Source organism: Onychomys torridus, chromosome 12 (genome assembly GCF_903995425.1).
Source record: "Onychomys torridus chromosome 12, mOncTor1.1, whole genome shotgun sequence".
NCBI lineage: Eukaryota > Metazoa > Chordata > Mammalia > Rodentia > Cricetidae > Onychomys > Onychomys torridus.
In genome coordinates, this window is record NC_050454.1 from 13524024 (window position 1) to 13544789 (window position 20766).

Below are 20766 nucleotides of genomic sequence, written 5' to 3' on the forward strand. Positions count from 1 at the left end.
TAATGGCCACCTGCAGAGCCGTAGCTGCCAGCAGGCAGGCTCCATTGTCACCATCACTGTACTGGACACGAGGAAGGGTCCGTGGGCATCTGAGGTGGCAAGGAGCTGGACTGCACAGTGGTTAAGGAAGTGGACGTTTCTGTTTTGATTAGCTGAACTTTGTTTCCTTTTTGCAAATAAACTTTATATCCATTTAGTAAGTTACTGCTCCATTTTTACACTTTTGTCAATGAATTGAAAATGTTAGGACTTGACCAGGTATGCTGGCCCACACCTTTAATCCCAGCACTCCATAGGCAAAGGCAGGCAGCTCTCCATAAGTTTGACAGCAGCCTGGTCTATGTAGAGTTCCAAGAAAGTCAGAATTACATAGAGAGATCCTGTCATATAAAACCAAAAGGAAAATGTTAGTACTCAAATATTCTAGAAAATATCTGTCATTTTCTGTGTGTGCATTTACATATGTGTGTGTATATGTGTGCATGTGTGGTATTGTGGGTTGAACCCAAAACATGTTATGTAAGCCACCTACCACTAAGCCACATCCCAGCAATTATCTATCATGTTTTAAATATAGATATATGTTTTTTTGAGACAGGATTTCTCTGTGTAGCTTTGGAGCCTTTCCTGGAACTCACTCTGTAGTCCAGGCTGGCCTCAAACTCACAGAGATTCACCTGCCTCTGCCTCTGCCTCCCGAGTGCTGGGACTAAAGGCATGCGCCACCGCCACCACCACTTAATATATATTTTTAACAGAAATTAAGAAATAACCATCACATTTTCTTTGGAAATTGCATTTTACTCTCTAGAGAAAAAATGGTACTTAAGAAACTAAATTAGAGCAGCTGGAGAGATGGTTCAGCAGTTAAGAGCACTGCTTTCCCTTCTGGAGAACCTGGATTCAATTCCTACTAGCACTCACATGGCAGCTCACAACTGTTGTAACTCTTGTTCCAGGGAATCCAACACCCTCACACAGACCTACATGCAGGCAAAAACACCAATGCACATAAATAAGTCATTTTTACAAAGGAGAAACTATATTAGAAATTAAGGGTTCCACAAGGATGACCCCAGCTAAGACTCGTAGCAGTAGTAGAGAGGGTGCCTGAACTGGCCTTCTCCTGTAATAGATTGGTGACTACCCTAACTGTCATCAGAGAGCCTTCATCCAGTAACGGAAGGAAGCAGATGCAGACATCCACAGCCAAGCACTGGACCAAGCTCAGGAAGTCCTATTGAAGAGAGGGACCACAGATTATATGAGCAATGGGTGGTCAAGGTCGTGACAGAAGAACACACAGAGAGAGCTGACCTGAGCTTGTGGGAGCTCAGTGACACTGGGCCTGTCGCTAGGGAGCCTGCATGTGTGACAGTTGTGTAGCTTGGTCTGTTTGTGGGGCCCCTAGCAGTGGGATCCGGACCTGTCCCTGGCATTTAGCTAGCTTTTGGGAACCCATTCCCCATGGTGGATTGGTTATCTCACCCAGCCTTGTTGCAGGGGAGGAGATTGGTCCTGCCTCAACTTGATGTGCCATGCTCCTTGACTCTCAGGGGCGGCCTTACCCTCTCTGAATGGAGACCGAGGAGGAGTGGGTGGGGTAGAAGTAGAAGGGAGGGGGGGGAGGGTGTGGGAGGAGAGAAGAGGGGGGACTGTGGTTGGTGTGTAAAATAATGAAAAAAATGTAATAAAGTTTCTCTTTCTGGCCTATTTCTCAATAATTGTTTTTGTCTTAAAATGATCCTTTCCCACGGTGTTTGGAGAGGTCGTTAGATCTTTAGAGAATGCATTATGTAAATACAACTAAGCAAAAAATGTGTCTTTTTAAGAAAATCAATCAATTTCACCAAACTTTCATTTGTAGACTTAGTTTTGAAGGGAAGTTGCATGGCCTTCTTACATTCCCTAAGTTGCTAAAATGTGGAAACTGCCCTTTCTTGGGTAGTAACTTGATATTATCTGTTTCTCCACAGAGTGACGACAGAGTTACCTCAAGCTTTCCTACAACAGAGACAGGTAATAGACACAGAAGTGCTGTATCTACTGGGTTTTTTTTTTGAGGGGGGGGGGTGGAGGAGAGAGAAACAGAGTCTTGTTATATAACCCAGGCTAGCCAGAACTAATGGTTCTCCTGCCTTATCCTCCCAAATACTGGGATTTCAACAGGTGCCTGTTACCAGGCTCACCACAGTTATTCTTTACCAGGATTTCTGTGAGAGAGACAGACAGACACAGACACAGAGATGAACATCCCATGTGACCCAGGCTGGCTATTAGTTGGTATAAAGATAAGGAACAGTCTGATTCTCCTGCATCTCCTCCAGCTCCAGAGCATTATCTCTGCCACCATGCCTGGCTCCCATAGTGCTGGGGAGCCAACTGATCGAACTCAGGGCTTTATGAGTGCGAGGCAAGCACTCTACCAACTGAGTCATAGCCCTGCCCCTCCTTACTAGGATTTTTTACTAGTTAGCCATTTGGTAAGAAAAAAATGAGTAAGAATTAACAGGGCTATAGGTTTGCAAGAGACTAAGTTCATTGTATTAACTTTTAGCCTGCATTTGATATACTAAATGTTGATATACTAAAAATAATAGATTTTTTAAAATAAATAAGCAGCTTTACTTTTATACATGAGTTTTTCGCTAATGAATAGAATCATTTTATACCATTGCCATGTTTGTTTGATTTTCCTTTTGTGCTATTTATCAGACTTTTGTGACATTTGTTTACATCATCTTTGATTTGCTTCCCATTTCCATTAACCTCATCTTGCTTTTCCATGCTGATATAGTCCATCATTCCCCTGCATATTCTTTTCCTGCTGCTACCCAGAGAAATCAGTCCCAGCGCCCTGAAAGCTTCCTTTTCCGAGCTGCTGTTAGGGCAGAAACTAACAAAGGTGAGTGGTGGTGATTGTGAAGCCATGGCAGAGTGGGGATGGCTTTACACAGTGGCGTGAGCTCTTGCACACTTTTCAACTGCACACCTTACTACCATCTCGGCAAGAGTTAGCTCTGCAGGTGTCTGAGACCTCACTAACACTAAATTAGGAGCATCTTGGAGTTTTTTATTTGGATTAGAAATTTTCTTAGTACCATATAAAGTATATTTTATAGTGTTTCAACTATGTGTGATGGTACATACCTATAATTCCTGCATTTAAGAGGCCAGGGCAGAATTGATTTTAAGGCTAGCCCAGGCTACATTGCAAGATCCTATCTCAAAAGCCAAAACCAAAAACAGATTGAACAAATAAAATGCTCTTTCAGTTAAAGAACATTCTCCCCTTATTATGAACTCTTTCTCAGATCTTCCTGTATTGACAAACTATTGAACATTTGTATACCTATTATCAGCAGTTTTATTTTGAGAAATTATCACATGTGTAGAACAAAAGATAGATACAGAAACATTTCTAGCAGCACTGTTTATAATAGCACCAGATTGAATGTTCACAGTAGAAAGGGGATGAACATCGGTTTATCTGTACAGTAGAACATCGTGCAAGTAGTGAAAATGATACATACAACAACACTGATCGATCAAGAATGTGCAATACTGATAAATATCCTTAGTGTTGATCAAAAGAAGCCATATGCAAAGAATACATACAGTGTGGTTTAATTTATAGAAAGTTCTCAAAAATGTACTATGGTGATATTTTAATTGTACTGAAATGTGATTTTATTTGTATGTTAATAAATAAAGTTTGCCTGGAGATCAGAGGTCATAGCAAGCCAGGAACAGCAGTCAGGCAGTGGTAGCACACGCCCTTAATCCAGTCACATGGCAGGCAGAGTCTCTGTGTGGTCAAGGACACAGCCAAGCATGGTGACATGAACCTTTAATCCCAGGACCAACCATAGAGACCTGGAGGTCTGTATAGACAGGCAGTGATGAGGAAGTCATGTGGTTGGGTTTAGAGCCAATGAGAAAGCAGAACAGAAAGGCAATAAAAAGGTAAATCAGACAGGAAGAAACTCTCTCTCAAGGGAAGCAATGGCAGCGAGTGGTCAGCTAAAGGTAGTCTTGACTCTTCACTACTGCTCTGATCTCTTGGGCTTTTAACTCTGTATTTGGCTCTGAGTTTCTTATTTTTTAAGACTGTTTAGAAATTTGACTACAACGGACAAAATAAATCTATGGTCTTTGAGGTTAGGATACTGGTACCCTTTGGCAAATCTCTCTTATAGCACTTAGCCATTTCATTTGTAAGGATAATTTTTGACCTCTATTTAGGACTGTGTAATTTTGCATATCTGCTGAATTTTTCAAAGAAAACATTTGTAAATGGATGTAATTCAAACTAAATGCCGTTGTGTTTCTGTATCTGAAATGTCTAGCTGCGGTGTTACTTTAGCCGTCTTAGTTAGGGCTTCTTTAGCGTCTCGGAGTTTCTATTGCTGTGAAGAGACACCATGACCACGGCAACTCTTATGAAGGAAAGCATTTCATTGAGGTTGTGGCTTACAGTTTTGGAAGTTTAGTCTACTGTCATCATAGCAGGGAACATGGCAGCATGTAGGCAGACGTGGTGCTGGTGAAGGAACTGCTACAGGCTGATATGCAGGCAACAGGAAGTAGACTGTGACACTGGGAGTAGCTCGGGCTTAGGAGACCTCAACCCCCACTCTCACAGGCCACACCTCCCCATAGTGCCGCCCCCTGTGGGGCCATTTTCTTTCAAACCACCATAGCCACTATGCAGCCCACTACTCTTTTCAGTTTACTCAGTAATTCTGTTATCTTTCTTATAATAATAATTGTTTTTAACATTTTATTATTTTACTTTATGTGTTGGGGTGTTTTACATGCATGTATGTATGTCCATCATGCTCAAGAAGGTCAGAATGTAAGGCATTGAATTCCCTGGACCTGGAGTTACAAGTGCTTGTGAGCCACCAGATGGATGCTGGGGAGTGAAACTGAGCATCTACAAGATCAGCAAGTTCTCTTAACCACTGAGCCATCTCTCCCAGCCCTAGATGATAATGCTTTTAAACCGTCAATCCAGAAAGTAAGAATGCTGTAGTGGTGGCACACACCTTTAATCCCAGCACTTGGGAGGCAGAGGCAGGTGGGTCTCTGTGAGTTCAAGGCCAGCCTGGTCTGCAAAGTGAATTCCAGGAAAGGAGCAAAGCCACACAGAGAAACCCTGTCTCAAAAAAACACACACACAAAAAAAGAAAGAAAAAAGGGAAAAAAAAAAAAAACAGAATGCTGTATTGTCAAAGAAACTTGGCAGACAGATGTAGCGCTGGCAGCTGACCTGTCCGTCTCCCATCTTCTAGGTTGTGCTTCAGCTCTTCTCCTGTCTTCTGCGCCTGCAACCGATCCTGCAGATCCTGTGACAAGACAGCGGGAAGAGGAGCTGAAGTTAATAGACCAGCTGCGCAAAGTGTGTACAGCGTCTCAAAACGGCACTTCGGCAGTGGCCTTTCTATATCTAGTCCATACCTTTTTGTCCACGTGCTCACTTCTCCCATTACCATAAGTCCATCGTGTTCATTGTGTGCTGTACTTTGTGATGAGTGTCAAAGAAATTTCACTATTGAGGAAATTCCTTTAAACTTTCTACTGAGAAAATTAGATGAATAATTTTAATTTTGAAAGCTTACTTCATAGCCATGTTCATTTTCATTTTTTTTTTCCATTTCTGTTTTTTATCATGTTAAAAGGCAATCTCAGAGAAGTAGTTATAATGCATAAGAGCCAGGCGTGGCATGGTGCTCCACGCATGTAACCACTCGGTAATCTGAGGTAATAGAATCACCAGTTTGAGACCAGATTGTGCCACATGGCGAGACCCTTTCTTAAAAGGGAGAGGATTCGTGTTGTGCATGTGCACACTCTCAAAGCATATGTCCATGTTGAGGGAAAGTATCCAGTTTTGTTTCATGGTTTTGCTTGTGGAGACACCTTTTCACTGTGTCCCACTCAGTCCCGCCAGCCTTGATCTCTCCATCTTCCTTTCTGCTCCTCTCGAGTCTGAATCACAGACACACACCACCATGCCAGGACTTAGGGTTTCCTAAGTCATAAAATGATGGTCATTTCTTTTGTGCTTTGAACCACTGTCACCTGGCTGCGATGCAGACACTTGTCGCTGTGAGTTTACGTATCTGCTTTATTTTACTTAGTACCAGACAAGGGGGACCGCAGGGCTGGGGTATCGAAGTTCTTTCCTTCTTGTTTCCTGGAGTCTTGTTTTTTTGTTTTGATTTTATTGTTGTTTTGATTTACAGACTAGGTCTTATTTATGGCCCTAGCCAGCCTGGAACTCACTGTTCCCCCACCCCCACCCCCAGGTGGGCCTCAAACTTGCTGTAGTTCTTCCGTTCCCCCAGCATCCTAAGTGCTGGGATTGTGAGCATATGTCACCAGCTTTTCTCTGGGTTTCCAACTAGACTGGATACATTCCATTGTCTTGCTTTTATATCCCATATGATAGTCAGTCTTCAGTTAATCCATGACGTTTCCTGTCCTTGCAGCATATTGAGTACCGGTTAAAAGTATCTCTTCCCTGTGATCTTGGAGCGGCTCTAACTGATGGTGTTGTACTTTGCCACTTAGCCAATCACGTTCGGCCTCGATCTGTCCCAAGCATTCATGTCCCATCTCCAGCCGTGGTAAGTTATAGTGCCAGGCAGCATTGGCTATTCATGGGATGCTTTTCAGTTAGTGGAGTCACAGTGCTGGAAGCTAGCAATGCAGATTCCAAGGGCCCAGTCTCCACTTTCTTCTTCTCACCGACCAGAGTCAGGCGTTCTTCCATTCCCCACAATTCTGTTTTAAGTTACTACTGCTAGTCCTCATGTATACTGTGTGCTTGCTCTCTTCCCCTCTCCCCAGCTCCCCTATGTCTCCTTCTCTTGATCCTTCATTTTCACATGAGCTATAGGAAATTGCATTTGAATCTGTTTTTAATTAGCAGCATTAGCTTTATCCTTTCTACCCTTGCTTTTGCACAGAAACATGATTTTTTTTCTTCCTATAGCAAGGTTATGTCAGTCTGTTCTTCTATAAACATTAATATTTCAGAAACACAAGTTTCCCTCTTTTGTAAAGCAGTGCTGCTCATGGCTGCTTCTGCTTAGCCTTCTCTCCTGAACTCAGACCAGGGTCCTGACCATCTCAACCATTTCACAGGAAGAAATGCTAATGGCACTCACCTTTGATTGCAGCACTGTGAGGCAGAAAGCGAAGCTGGCATGTGGAGAGAATTTCCAGCCTAGACAGATATGCCAAAGTGAAGTCGTTTGTCCTCTTGGACTTGGGAGTTTGGTTTTTTGAGACTCACTGTGTAGTCTAGTGGACCTAGAACCAGTCTGGCTGCAAACTCACAGAAATCCACCTGCCTCCACTTCTTGAGTACTGGGATTAAAAATGTGTGTGGCCATACCCAGTTAGTTTTTGTCTCATTTAGCCAAGGCTGGCTTTGAACTCCCTGCCTGTACTATCCACATTCCAGAGTTCCAGGCATGACCAACCGCACTGGCCCTGCATGTTGTTTATGTGCAGAGTTGCTGTGAACGTCGGCCCTTTGCTAAGGCGTTCCTCGTCCTGGAGGCTTTCCCTTGCCTCCCAGTTCACCTTAGCTTTCTGCAGAGCACCGCGCGCCTGGGCACACCTCCTTTATTCTCCCTGGCGTAAGCAGCAGCAGCTGTAGCAGCAGAGCCCAGGGCCAGTGTGCAACAGCAGGTGGAGAAGCCCAGGCTCTGTTGTGTTCCATCTTTCCCCACCTCCTCACTTCAGTTAGGAAGCAGTATGGAAGAGCTGTACTGTTTTTCTTTCTGTCACCTGGACACAAGCCAGTGTCATCTGGGAAGAGGAACCTCATCTGAGAAAACACCTCTGGCAGATTGGCCTGTAGGCAAGGCTGTGCTCCATTTCCTTGATTAATGATGGATGTAAGGGCCCAGCCACTGGGGAAAGTGCTACTCCTGGGCAAGTGATTCTGAGTTATGTAGAAAAGCAAGATGAGCAAACCATGGATAGAGCGCAAGCAGGTGTAAACATAGTTCTTCGGTGCTCTCTGCTTCGATCCTGATTCCAGGTTGCCATCCTCCTTGAGTTCCTGCGTGGTTCTCCTGATGATGGGCTGTACAGTGTAAAATGAACTAGATTTTCCTCCCCAAGATTCTTCTGGTCATGGTGTGTCTGACAGCGGAGAAAGCTAACCAGAGCAGGAGCCCTCCCTGTTCACTGGCTTCCTGTGTCTTTCCTGATCCTTTGCGGTTATCCCATCAGAACTGGGAGGTAGTTGTTTCCTTCTGGCTCACTGCTTGCCTTTTTCTTTCATGATGAGGCTAATCCTAGCCTCGCCGCATATCTTTGTCTAATCAGAATTACAGTGCTTTCTTTCTCTGCTTCTGTTTCATTCCTTCTTATGCCAAGGAATTATGTTTATGTTTGCAGAAAACTCAGGTTTTACCAGTGACGTCTTCTGCTTTCTAGAGATGGTAAAGTGTCCATGCACTTACTAATTTAAAATTCGGTAGGTCATAGTCCCTGCAAACATCTGGTTTCCATACCCAGTACTTGAACATCATTTAGAATATGTTTTTCTTACATTGTATATTCCATGATAACAACCAAAGTTTGAAAAACAAACCTTTGAGAGAATTTGGGATGCCTCTTTATTTTTGGTCTTTAGAGATCTTTACAGAAAAGCTCACATTTCCTGCATTAACTATTCACCTTTTGTAAAGTAGCTTTGTAGTCATCCCTAAGACTTTATTAATTTCCAAAGTGTCTAGTGAGTTAAATGTAAAAGATAGGGCCAGAGTTAAGAGCAGAATACCAGGCTCAATTCCCAACACCCCCATGTGGCTCACACCTGTCCAAAAGTCCAGCTGCCAAGGACCCAACACCTTCTTCTGTGTGCACAGGTACTGTGTGCACATGATGTAGAGATATACATGCAGACAAAACACTCATACCTATAAAATTAAAATAATACTTAAAATAGAACCAGGCATGGTAGTACAGGCTTTTAGTCCCAGCACTTGGAAGGCAGAGACAGGTAGATCTCTGTAAGTTCAAGGCCAGCTTGGTATATACAGTAAGTTCTAAGCCAGCCAGAGCTGTGTAGTAAGATACTGCCTCAAAAAGTAATAAACCAAAAGAAATGAACTGTTAATTATGGCCATATTTGAATAATGAACCACTAAATAATATATTTTCTTGATGTTCTTTTCTTTTGTGTATTTTGTTTCAAAATGGTAAAAAATACCTTCTTAGCACTTACCTTACTAAACCAAAGCAAAATGCAGATATTGGAAGGTGGCAAACCCCTCTCAAAGGCCAGCACCTATTTCTGTAAATAGTATTTTATTGAATGCAGCTACACTCCCACCCTTGGGGTTGCTTCATGCTCCTGGCAGAATTGAGTAGTGGCAACAGTTCTGTGAGATTGAGATTAGCATTCACTGTTTGATCTTTTGAGGAAAACTGATGAGCCCCCCACTGTGCACAGCAGTAAGTATATGAAGGAACCAGCAAGACTGACTGGTTTTAAAGCTGCATCCTTTTTGACCTTTGACATAACATGGTTTCCCCCCTTTCTTGTCTCACTGCAGCCTAAATTAACAATGGCAAAATGTAGGAGAAATGTGGAGAACTTCCTGGATGCTTGCAGAAAAATTGGTGTACCTCAGGTAACGTGTGTGTGTGTGTGTGTGTGTGTGTGTGTGTGTGTGCACACGCTCACATGGTGCATGTGTAAGAGTATAATTGTTCTTACCAGGACTAGCTGCAAATGAAGCTGATCGCTACTAACATGATGTGTTATTACAAGGCTCTGTCAATATTCTCTCCAGCAATATTCTTTCATGTTTCCCCCATTACTAAGGAGCTTTAAAGAGACTGTTAAGTATTGATTTAAATAATTGTATTATAACTAATAAATGAAAAATAGTTGTTCTATTTTCTTAAGTATCCCTGCTAGCTGTTTGACCTTTGTACAGGTACACATTGCAGAATATTTTCACATAAGTTCTGTTCAGGTTGGAAATTCTGTTGGCTTCGGTTTTTAATACTTGCTTTTAATACATTTTAAATATATGTATTAAATAATTTCAGACTTCACAAAATGTTACAAGAATAGCAGGGTTCTTATGTATATTTCACCCAAATTTCCCAGATGCTAACATTAAATACCCAAATAGTATAGCTGTACCACCAACTATTCAAATGGTAGTCCTGTTAACCACATTAGTGGTTTAATCAGCTCCACCTGTTTTTCCACTGGGCTGCAATCCTTTGGAAGTTAGCAGAGTGGAGACCACGTGTAAGCACGTGCCCTGTTACGAAAAGTCAGTGAGTGCTTCTGTGAGCCACTATTACAGTGGTTCTCAACCTGTAGGTATAGGACCCTGGGGGTTTGAACAACCCTTACACAGGGGCCACCTAAGACCATGAAAAACAGATATTATATTACAAATCATAACAGTAGCAAAATACAATCATGAAGTAGCAATGAAAATATTTTTGTAGTTGGGGGGATCACCACCGTGTATATTAAAGGGTCACAGAATTAGGAAGGTTGAGAACCACTGGTCTGTTGTGTTTTTTGCCATTGATAGTACTATACTTAAATGTAATAGATTTAGTAAGAAAAGAAATGTTTACACTGTTCATTCAGTGACCCTTTTGAAGAGCAGTTAAAAACTGCTTTACTCTTGAGAGGTGCATGGAGTTTTGGATGATCTGGACATGGGCTTTTTGACCTAGCCTTATACTCAGGTTGGCCTTTGAGCTCTGGGGCCCAGGCTTCCCTCCCACCTCAGATTCCAGTGCTGGAGCTGTGGTGCAGGCCACCGTGCTTAGCAACAGTGTAAAGAAATTAGCAGCTTGGTGTGGTATGGCTGGCAATTTCTCTTTTCTTTGTTGCTGGAGATGGAAGCTATGACCTCCTGTGTGCTCTGCCACCAGCCATACCCTCCAGTCTCTAAACCTTAGTTTTGTCTAGTCTGCAGAGAGAAAAACCCCAGTCTCTTCTATCAGCTGCTTGATTAACTGTCGGGAACTAAGGATTGGCTCCTGGGCCCATCAGAAACCCAGCTTTGCTCCAAGTTAAGCCCCATTTAACCCCTGTAGCTTCCCAGTGATGCCTTTGACCCAGCTCACTGTCCTGCTCTTACTGACCAAGAGCCAGTAGGCCATAGCATCATGTGTGCAGCGAGCACCCTTCACTTCCAGCTTCACACATTCCAGAGTAAAAAGAAAGCCAGCATGAATTCCACACCTGCTCTTTAGCCTTACTGAGTAGACTTATTTTATTCTTAGGGACAAACTCAAACTAGTATTTTTCATTTTTATATCATTACCTTATAAAAGCTTATGAAACCGTTTTACCATTTACCCCATATTCTAAGGAACTGGCATGTATTTTATCCACAGTAAACGCCCTAATGTCCTTATGTGCACATTAGCATTCAGGTTTTCCTGCCTTATGTCAGCATGCCTGCTACCTGCTCAGTTCCATACATATCAGATGTGCTGCACCAGAGTGTGGCACATCCTGGTACAGAAGACAGGAAGCACAGGGCGCAGTAACATGCTGGCTCTGCCTGTGCCAGCGCTCGCTGAGAGCCCTCCTCAGCGCCATTTCTAGACATCAGTGCTGCCTGCCAGGCTCTCCAGAGCCATCTTGTCTCAGATGTAAAGGCCAGAACCTGCAACTCTTTTAGAACGTCACTGCCCTTGGTCAGCAAGATAGAAAACCACTGTGCTTTACAGCATGCGTGTAAGTCAGCATTTTCCAAGCAGGGCTTACGAGAGTTTGCTACAGCTCAGCCGCCCCTTCTACCTGAGCTGAGCTATTGGAAGGCGAGACAGAGACAGAAAAGGTAGAGTTTAAAACTGATCTTTTTCCAGGGTGGTTAGCCTGGGGCTCTTTCCTTCCACACCACACCCTCGGTTCCTCTGCCAGAAAGAGGAAATGAACACCCACACAAGCCGCCTCTTCCTTCTCTCCCTCTGCCTTACACCTGCTTCTCTGCCAGTTGAAGATGAGCTCTAGTTTTGCTACTATTTCTGCTAAAAATTAGTCATTCTCTGGACAGAAAGGAGGAGATGAACAGATTCACAAGGTGGTAGCATCACCCCTCTGGCCTAAGCAGACTGTGAACCAGGGAACTTAGTAGCTAAGCGTGTCGATTTGGTGCCCAGGTAGAAGATAACGCTGAAGGTCGTTACATCTCAGTATGACTAAAAAGTGTTGTGCAAAATGAATGCTGTGTCCAGTGTGGTGAAGCATGCCTGTGATCCCTGCACTTGGAAAGTGCAGGCGGTAGGGTATGGAGTTCAAGGTCATCTTCAGCTCTATAGTGAGTCTGAGACAAGGCTGGGCGGCATGAGACCCTGTTTCAGACAAAAATAAAATGAAAGACAAATGATAAACAAAAATGAGTCAAATTATTGGAAAATGGGCTGGGATGTAGCAATAGGAGAGTCCTTCCTAGGGTCCATCCCCAGCTCACCCTCAGAATATGAAGGAATCACTAAGAGGGAAACTCAGAAGCCTCTGGATAGGGGAGTATATAGAAGTTCACTTTTATCACTGTGCTTTCATGAAATGTTTTGCATTTTAAAAAGCCTACATTAGAGTCTACTATCTTATATCCTAGAATTACTGTGTATGTTAAAGAATATCTCCAGGTTGAGTCCACAAATACTTTACTAATGGTAGCCTTCGATGCTCTCTCCATTTCTGTTGTGTGGAGTAGGGAACCAGATCTGGGGGTGATGGCTTCATCTGACGGTTTAAGTCTGTAGTAAACCTCCCTCATGACAAGGCTTGCCTCCGTCATGGAGCCTCTGTGGTTTGCCTGTTTCTCGGTTATCCCTCTCTAGTCAGCGTCCTCCCTCTGTGCCCTACTCTTCCTCAGTAATAAGAAGGGAATTGAGATGAGGACACCCCTACTCACCGCCCCACTCTCAGGCCTCACGCCACACGCCAGCTCTGTCCATTGTTCCCTTAATGCTCATGGCTAGCCACCAACAAGCAGACTTTCTTCTGCTGCTCGGTAGAAAAGTCATCTGTGTGCAGAGAGGAGCCAGAGTTTTGGTTCGCAGCATTTGCGTACTTGTGATAGAATGCCAGTGCCGCCGCCACAGGGTGTGTGTCTGACCGTGGCTGACATGATTGACTGAGCTCTCTCCTTGTCTGCTTCTGCTCCACTGACTATGTTTTTCTGTTTTCCTTTCCTGCTCACGTGTGGACAGGACACTCTCTGTTCCCCTTCCGACATCCTTCAGCTAAACCTCAGCGTTAAAAGAACTGTCGAAACACTGCTTTCTCTCGGGGCACATGCAGAAGAATCCAGCTTTGTCTCTTTGTCTGTCCAGCTTCTGGGTTTTGTGGCGTTTTACTGTGCATTAATGTTAACTCTCTGTGTGCTTTATTCCCGGCTCTTCCCCTAAGGCTGACCTGCAGCCCGTGCCTTCCACTGCCTTCCTGTGTTTGCTGAAGGTTTGTTTTTCATACAGAGTTACTGACGCGTGTTTTCTGAGTGCTGACCTAAGTAGGTGCATCGTTTCCTATATGTCCAGAGGGGCATTGTATCCACAGTAGGCACCGGCAATGGCTAACAGAGAGGTCAGCATTCTCTCTCCTGGTCATTGGCTTCCCGCCTGCCCTCTGGCCTTGTTTCTCATATTGGGGCCTGGGGTTGAGGCGTTTCTATTATTGCAGTCCTGAGCCATAGAGAACTCCGCCCGTCTTTTTCTACTATGCTACAACTTCAGTTTTGAAGTAAAGAATGTCTGAGACTTTCAGCAGCTGCTCATCATGAAATTACACCTTGTCACTTAGTTCTCTGCCCTGAAATCCTAACTTGCCTGTCATTCTAACAGTATTTGGACATTTAGAAGACACAGGGCATTGAAACTTAGCGATTTTTGTTTGGTCTGAATTTTTAGTTTAAAGATCCTGGGGGTTGCCCCGATTGCTGTTCTGAGCCATTGTGTCCACTTAAGACTGTGGCCAGATGACCAGAGTCTGCATCTAAGATCTGGCCATGCTTACCATGTGTGCTGCCTGTGACAGATCCACTGCCAGAATCCTGTTAAAATGTCACATTTCTGACATTTGAGCCATTTTTATAGGTGAATTTGTATTTTGTAGGCTGTTGGGGAGATTGTATCAGAACTGCAGGTCCATCTCAGAATGCTTAGTAGATTAGTTTCAGGACCTGGGGCCGAGAACGACATTGCTACATTCAGATCGCAGTTCTCACAAATGGTGTCTCCACAGTCTACTGACAAAACTGGACAGCAGCTCAAGGAAGACTGCCAGGAACACAGTACCCGCTGTAGTTAACCTGGGCATCCGCTTACCTCATGCACTTCTGTCTGAAGTGGGCCATTGTTTACTGTCCCTTGCTAATGCTGATGCAGTGACAGATTCAGTGCTATACAACAGTGCCTTTCCAAGGTGTGCTGGTGTGGGTTTGTCTTCTTTTTAAGACATCTTGGAATCCGTGATTATTGTCTGAGTTCTGTAGCGTTTTGTCTGTTTATACGTGTACACACACACACACACACACACACACACACACACACACACACACGGTCAGGCTTAAAGCCAGGTGTGGTGATATACACCTGTAATCCCAGCACTTAGGAGGCTGAAACAGAATAGGCTGCATAGCAAAACCTTGTCTTTAAAATAAAAACAAACAAACAAAACTACCACAGAGGCTGATGCGTGGTCGAGACCAGAAATGGTAGGTTCCTAGGAAACATCCACAAAGTTGATGTATGTGTGGAAGTGCCGCCTCTGAGTGGTGTCTAGACCACTGTGTACCTAGCTAACCACTTGTCCTTGGCTTGGGCCTGGGCACCGCTGAGCAGACAGCAGGGAACTGGCCCTGGAGGAAGTGTCCCACCCAGAGCAAAGCACACACAGATTTCATCTTTTTGTTGTTGGTTGGTTGGGTTTTTGGTTTTTGTTTGTTTGTTTTTGTTTTTTGGGTTTTTGTTTTTTTTTGTTTGTTTGTTTTGTTTTATTTTTTGGGGGGGTTTTCAAGACAGGGTTTCTCTGTGTAGCCCTGGCTGTCCTGGAACTCACTCTGTAGACCAGGCAGGCCTCAAACTCAGAAATCCATCTGCCTTTGTCTCCCCAGGACTGGACATAAAGGCATGCGCCACCATTGGCCGGTGCAGATTCATTTTAAATACAGCTTCTCTGTAGTTGCAGAGTTATTCAAAGTATTAATTCAGAACTTCTAGTTTATTAGCAAATCAGCATTAAATAGAAAAGAAAGTCCTTACACTCAAGTACCAATAACTGCCTCAAAAACAAATACTTGCTGTATTTTCTTGTTGTTTGGTTTTTTGTTTTGGATTTTTTCTGAGACAGGGTTTCTGGTTTCTCTGGGTAGCCCTGACTGCCCTGGAACTTGCTCTGTAGACTAGGCTGGCCTCGAACTCAGAGAAGAGATCCACCTGCCTCTTAAAAGGCAGCTCTTGCTGTGTTTTCATTACAGTCCATTCTGTAATGCAAGTGATACAGCATGTAGAAGAGTCTAAGGCCAGCCTGAGCTATGCAGCAAGACCCTTTCTCAACTAAAAGCAAAAGAGTCATTTTTACCCAGGCATGGTGACACACGCCTTTAATCCAAGCATTTGGGAGGCAGAGACAAAAGGGTCTCTGAGTTCGAGGCCAGCCTGATCTACATAGCATGCTCCAGGAGAGCCAGGGTCACAGAGAGAGACCTGTCTCTAAATAAATAAATAAATGGGTGAATACATCAGTAATGGATAAATAAATAATTCTGGTGAGAAGGAGAAAAACTAGTAAATGTTATGCTAAGATTTGCCTTTCTCTTACAAGAGTAGCAAGATGGATGTATCCAACTTCCTACCCAAAGGAGCAGTCACTTTTATGGATCAGTTACTAAGATGTGTAAGTTTACACAATAGTTCTCCAGCATGACTTAATGTGCTGAATTTTACTATATGAAATACTTTTTCAAATACAGTTTTGTTTTTCAAGACAGTTTCTCTGCGTACCCTTGGCTGGCCTCAGACCTGCTCTGTAGCCCAGGCTGGTCTTGAATTCGCAGAGACCTACCTGGCTCTGCCTCCTAAGTCCTAGGATCAAACACACCCAGCTAGAATCTGATTTTCAACTAATTTAGGTTTACTCTTACACAAATTATCCAAAGTAGAGAAATGTTTCTTAAATCCATTTAACTCTGAGGGCCGTGGCTTAAAAAATGGAGTTGTGGCGCAGGTCCTGGCCCCTCCCTTTCCTGCAGATAAGGTCATCAGGGAACCATGATGTGTCCCTGCTGTTTGTGAGTTTCTTCCCAGAGTGTCCTCTGTGAATGCTGTTTTCCCTTGAGCTGTAACTTGGTGTAACTTGGGCTGTTTTCCATGTTCCTGCTCTGTAAGTCTGCCCTGATCTTTGGGCTGTTCCAGCTGTTGTAACTGTGTGTCACCTGTCTGTCAGTCTTCCGCTTTTCCAGACGTTCTGTATGGACCTTTAACTGTTAATAAAGTGCCCCTAAGTGTGAGACACCGTCTGCGTCTGCCTCCTTTAGCGGGTGGGTTTCCCGGGAACTTTGCGGATCTCACTTGGTTGTTACGGGGTGGGGGTGAAAGTTCCTTTCAGTTCTGTGATGTTCATCCTCTTTTCTTTTCTGTTTGTTTCGTGTTACGTTGTCCCCTTTCAGGAGCAATTATGTTTGCCTCTGCACATTTTAGAAGAGAAAGGGTTGAGCCAGGTTGCGGTGACTGTCCAGGCCCTCCTGGAACTTGCCCCACCTAAGCAGCAGCAGCAGCCGCCGCCGCAGCCACCGCCGCCACAGCTCTCTGCTGTCTGAGGACTCCCAGGCCCTGGTGTTGTTGGCACAGCCAAAACAAGGAGCCGGAGGATGCTGTTGCTGCGCCGCCTGCTCAGACGGAGCCCCATGTGGTCCTAGACAGTCTTCACGATTCCTGCCAGGAATCTTTGTTTCACTTCTCCATTTTAGGGGAGATTAAACCCATTTCCACTATTTCTTTTTTTCTTTTTTTTTAATGAAGACACAATTTTCTTAAGTGGAACTTTCTTTATTGAGGACCCAATATGGAAGCCTAGGCTGGCTATGCCTTCTTCGTGGGGAGCAGGCTCATTTTTCATGCCAGAGCCAGCATCTTCGAAGCCGGGTATTTAGCTCTCTCAGAAGACAGACATGCCATTATCTTTCCCAATTCCCTGGATGTCTACAGCTCACTGGTTTCCACAGTTGGGCTTCATTCTCCTGGAGCATTTGTGAAATCCAGATTTGCATCAAAGTTTTGGCTGTGGCCTGGGAACCTGCATTTTCAGCAGACATTGTAGTTGTTCTCAGGCAGTAGAGACCACTGTTCCAAGACACATAGTTATGTGGTTTGAGGGTCCTGCCCCTGCTGTGTTTCAACTGCATTTACATCAAAGGCTATATTATTATGACTTGGACAGTTCTGTCAAAGAAAACAAAAATAATAGAGAAGCCCTCGATTTTGCACAATATAACAGGTATTTAAACCAACGTCCAGGCCTCTCCCCAGCCCTGCCCACTACCACCCCATCTTTTTCTAGAGGGTGGTTCTGTGCTTACCCTGCTATTTCCTAAACACAGAGACACACTCCACACACAGTTCTCAGCTGTAAGGTATAACGTTCTCAACAGTATTTGCATGTGACTCAGTGAGCCATGCTGATCCCAGGGCACCTGAACCAGGCAGGGCAGTTCCCTGCTCCTGGGCCACTGAACACAGAGAGCCACACTCTTACATCCTCTCTCTCATCCAGCTCCTCCCCCAGACCCACTGCCTGTGCCTTAGTACATAGCTGTGAGCAGGGAACAAAAGGGTCCAGGGGTCCAGCACAACGTGGGCATCTTTAGTTAAATTTAAGCAGAGTTTTCCTTCCCTAGAGTTTGCATACTTTTTAGTTGTTAGTGGTGTCTTTGGTGTTTGATGTGGCAAATAGAGTAATTTCATAAAGCTCTTTAATAGGGGTTTTCACTTTCATGGTTTTTCTTCCCAAGGCTTGCATTTGAGAACAGTATTTACCCTGTGCAGCATCTAAAAGTAATAACTTTGATACTGGACCATGGTTCCATCCCCAGCACCTCCTAAAATTAGGTGCAGAGATGCACACGAGCCTGTAATCCAAACATTCCAAAAGTGGAAGCTGGGTGGTCAGGATTTAGCAGGGTGCTAGGTAACTACAGCCCACCTGGGCTGTCTTAGACTGTGCTGAAGAGCTACTCAGCAGTTGAGAGCCCTTGCTGCTCAGAGGGTCAGGGTTCAAATCCCAGCACCCACATGGCAATTCATAACTGATGCCCTCCAATGACTTCCTCGGGTACCAGGCATGTACATGGTACACATACATACATGAAGATAAAACACTCATACATGTAAAAGTATTTTTTAAAATATCCTTCCTCTAAAAGTGACTTTGAACAAAATTATTTTAAGTATCTAGTGAAAATAATTTCTCCTTGTTTGTGCAGAGAAGTTTTTATTAGAACATTGCTCCAAGTTTAGAAGCATGTAACAGCAGCCGGGCATGGTGGCACATGCCTGTAACTCAGGAGGCTAGGGCAGGAGGGTCATGAATTTGAGGCCAGCGTAGGCTGCACTACAAGACCTTATCTCAAGAAAAGGTAAGTAAGTATATCATAGAGCACCTAGGCTCCTGCCCAGCCCTGCAGGCTCCCCCCCAGAGCAGAAGCAACAAGGCTTTTCACCACCAGCTGTGCTGCTGGCCTGTCATACACTTTCCTTCTAGTCCACATTAAACCTCAGCATAATTTCCAAATTCTAGAACCTGGAAGAGTTCCAAGAGTCCCCAAGAGTAAGTCGGCTTTGCAGAGCATGGTAATACATGGCCTTAATCCTAGCTTTTGAGAGGCAGAGGAGGCAGATCTCGTCTACACCGTGAGACCCTACCTCAGAAAAAAAGAGGACATTTTAACATTTTAGTTTTTCATGTGAGACCTTATGTACTTATCAAGCTAATTCAGGTTTAATTATTAGGAAACATTTGCAGTTTGGGCTAAGGTTGTAATAGGTCTTCTGAGTCAGCATATAACAACAAATCAAGTTTTCTGTTGGTCTTTTTGTGACTTCATATGTCTGTTTCTAAATTGGAAGAACAATTCATTTTGATATTTAACCTTGCTAGAGACCCCAGTGTAGGATAGTTAGTCTTGTCATAGTCCCTAACCAGAATTGGCTACCTTACCAGTGCTGACGATGGACAAGCCAAGTGCTTGCCCAGCCCTACCCTGCTCCCTACAGAGATGCCATGTCAGCAGTCTCCGGGCTCTCAGAGGCATCTCTGCCTAGCACTCCGACCAGGATCCTTCTATAATGAGCAGGTCTGAGGGACTCACGGAGGAACCATTGTATCTGGCTAAAACAGACTAGAAAAGATGGGTCCGTGGGTGGTTTCCAACCTGGCCGCTCTGTAATACACCCTTGCAGCTCATCAAGGAGCCTGTAATCTGGTTTCCTCTAGTCAGCAGTGACTAACAACGTGTTATGCTGATGAGTTTGAAGAGCTGAGTATTTAGATGGTTGTAGAAATGAAGGAAAACTCGTTGTATAGAAGCCTTTTATATACACATTGCAGTGAGGTGCTTACAGCAGATTTGACTTCTGAAATGTTACACATATGTAATTAGTAAAAGGTTTTGTAAACATTGTCCTATATTTGTATGTCTGTAAATACACTGTGTAAGTTTTAAGTATAAATATGTCGATACTATGTATGTTATTTTAAGTTGCCTGTATGCCATCTTATATGTAGACATTAAAATAAAAGCCAATACTTCAGCAGCATGTAATAAATAAACACTTGCAAATGTTCAAGCCTAAAACTTGTTTCTTTGGCAAAGACAAGTCAAGGAAAGGGCATCTGTCTGTCTGGCTCACTGAGGGGATGCTTGTTAAAACAGCCTTTGAGGTTAAGGCCTGCTTTTTTTTTTACAGTAAGTCCTTTTTGTTTGTTTTTTGTTTGTTTGGTTGGTTGGTTTTGGTTTTTCAAGACAGTATTTCTCTGTGCAAGTTTTGGAGTCTGTCCTGGATCTCGATCTATAGACCAGGCTGGTCTCGAACTCACAGAGATCCGCCTGGCTCTGCCTCCAGAGTGCTGGGATTAAAGGCGTGTGCCACCACCGCCCGGCCAACACCCACTTCTTAAGGAGGCACAGGTAGTGAGGTAGCTTGGACGGCAGCAGGATTAGACGGCTAATTCAGGTGGAGCTGTAGTGCAGTCGTAGTGTGCCTACTGGCATGCATGAAGTTCTGGGTTCCATTCCCACACTGCATAAACCAGATATGGTCACTCACACCTACAATCCTAGCACTTAGGAGACAGGGCAGGAGGTTCAAGGCCAGCCTGGACTACATAGTGAGTTTGAAACCAACTTGAGCTACACAAAGTCTCAAAAAGTTAAAAGGGTTTAATTCATGAATTAAGACATAAGACACATTAGGGTAACTTTCCTCTAAGAAATAACTAGCTGAGGGCCAATGAAATGGCTCATCAGGTAAAGGGGCTGGCTGCCAAGCCCAGTGACTTGAGTTTAATCTCAGGGACCCAAAGAAGACATAGTAAAAGGAGACAGTTGTTGAAAGCTGCCCCCCTCTGACTCCCACACATGAATTGTAACATGCACATGCATACATGTTTGCGTGCACACACTAAATATTTTTTTAAATTTAAAAAAACAAGCTAGGCATGGTGGTGCATGCCTTTAATCCCAGTAC

The 20766-nt window shown here is 44.0% G+C and overlaps 1 protein-coding gene across 16 annotated transcripts in view; it reads left to right on the forward strand.

The window, feature by feature from the left end:
* Lrch3 (leucine rich repeats and calponin homology domain containing 3) overlaps positions 1 to 18403 on the forward strand; it is a 112946-nt gene extending 94543 nt beyond the window's left edge. For 8 of the 16 annotated variants that reach the window (XM_036203923.1, XM_036203921.1, XM_036203926.1 and 5 more), the window contains 6 exons: positions 1977 to 2019; positions 2798 to 2905; positions 5298 to 5404; positions 6498 to 6635; positions 9588 to 9665; positions 13237 to 14576. In XM_036203923.1, the coding sequence (XP_036059816.1) occupies positions 1977 to 2019; positions 2798 to 2905; positions 5298 to 5404; positions 6498 to 6635; positions 9588 to 9665; positions 13237 to 13434 (672 nt within the window). In that variant the 3' untranslated portion in view covers positions 13435 to 14576. Of the gene's footprint in view, positions 1 to 1976; positions 2020 to 2797; positions 2906 to 5297; positions 5405 to 6497; positions 6636 to 9587; positions 9666 to 13236; positions 14577 to 16691 lie in introns of those variants that run through there. The other 8 variants (XM_036203928.1, XM_036203936.1, XM_036203937.1 and 5 more) reach the window with 4 other exon arrangements.
* Positions 18404 to 20766: the final 2363 nt, after the last annotated feature.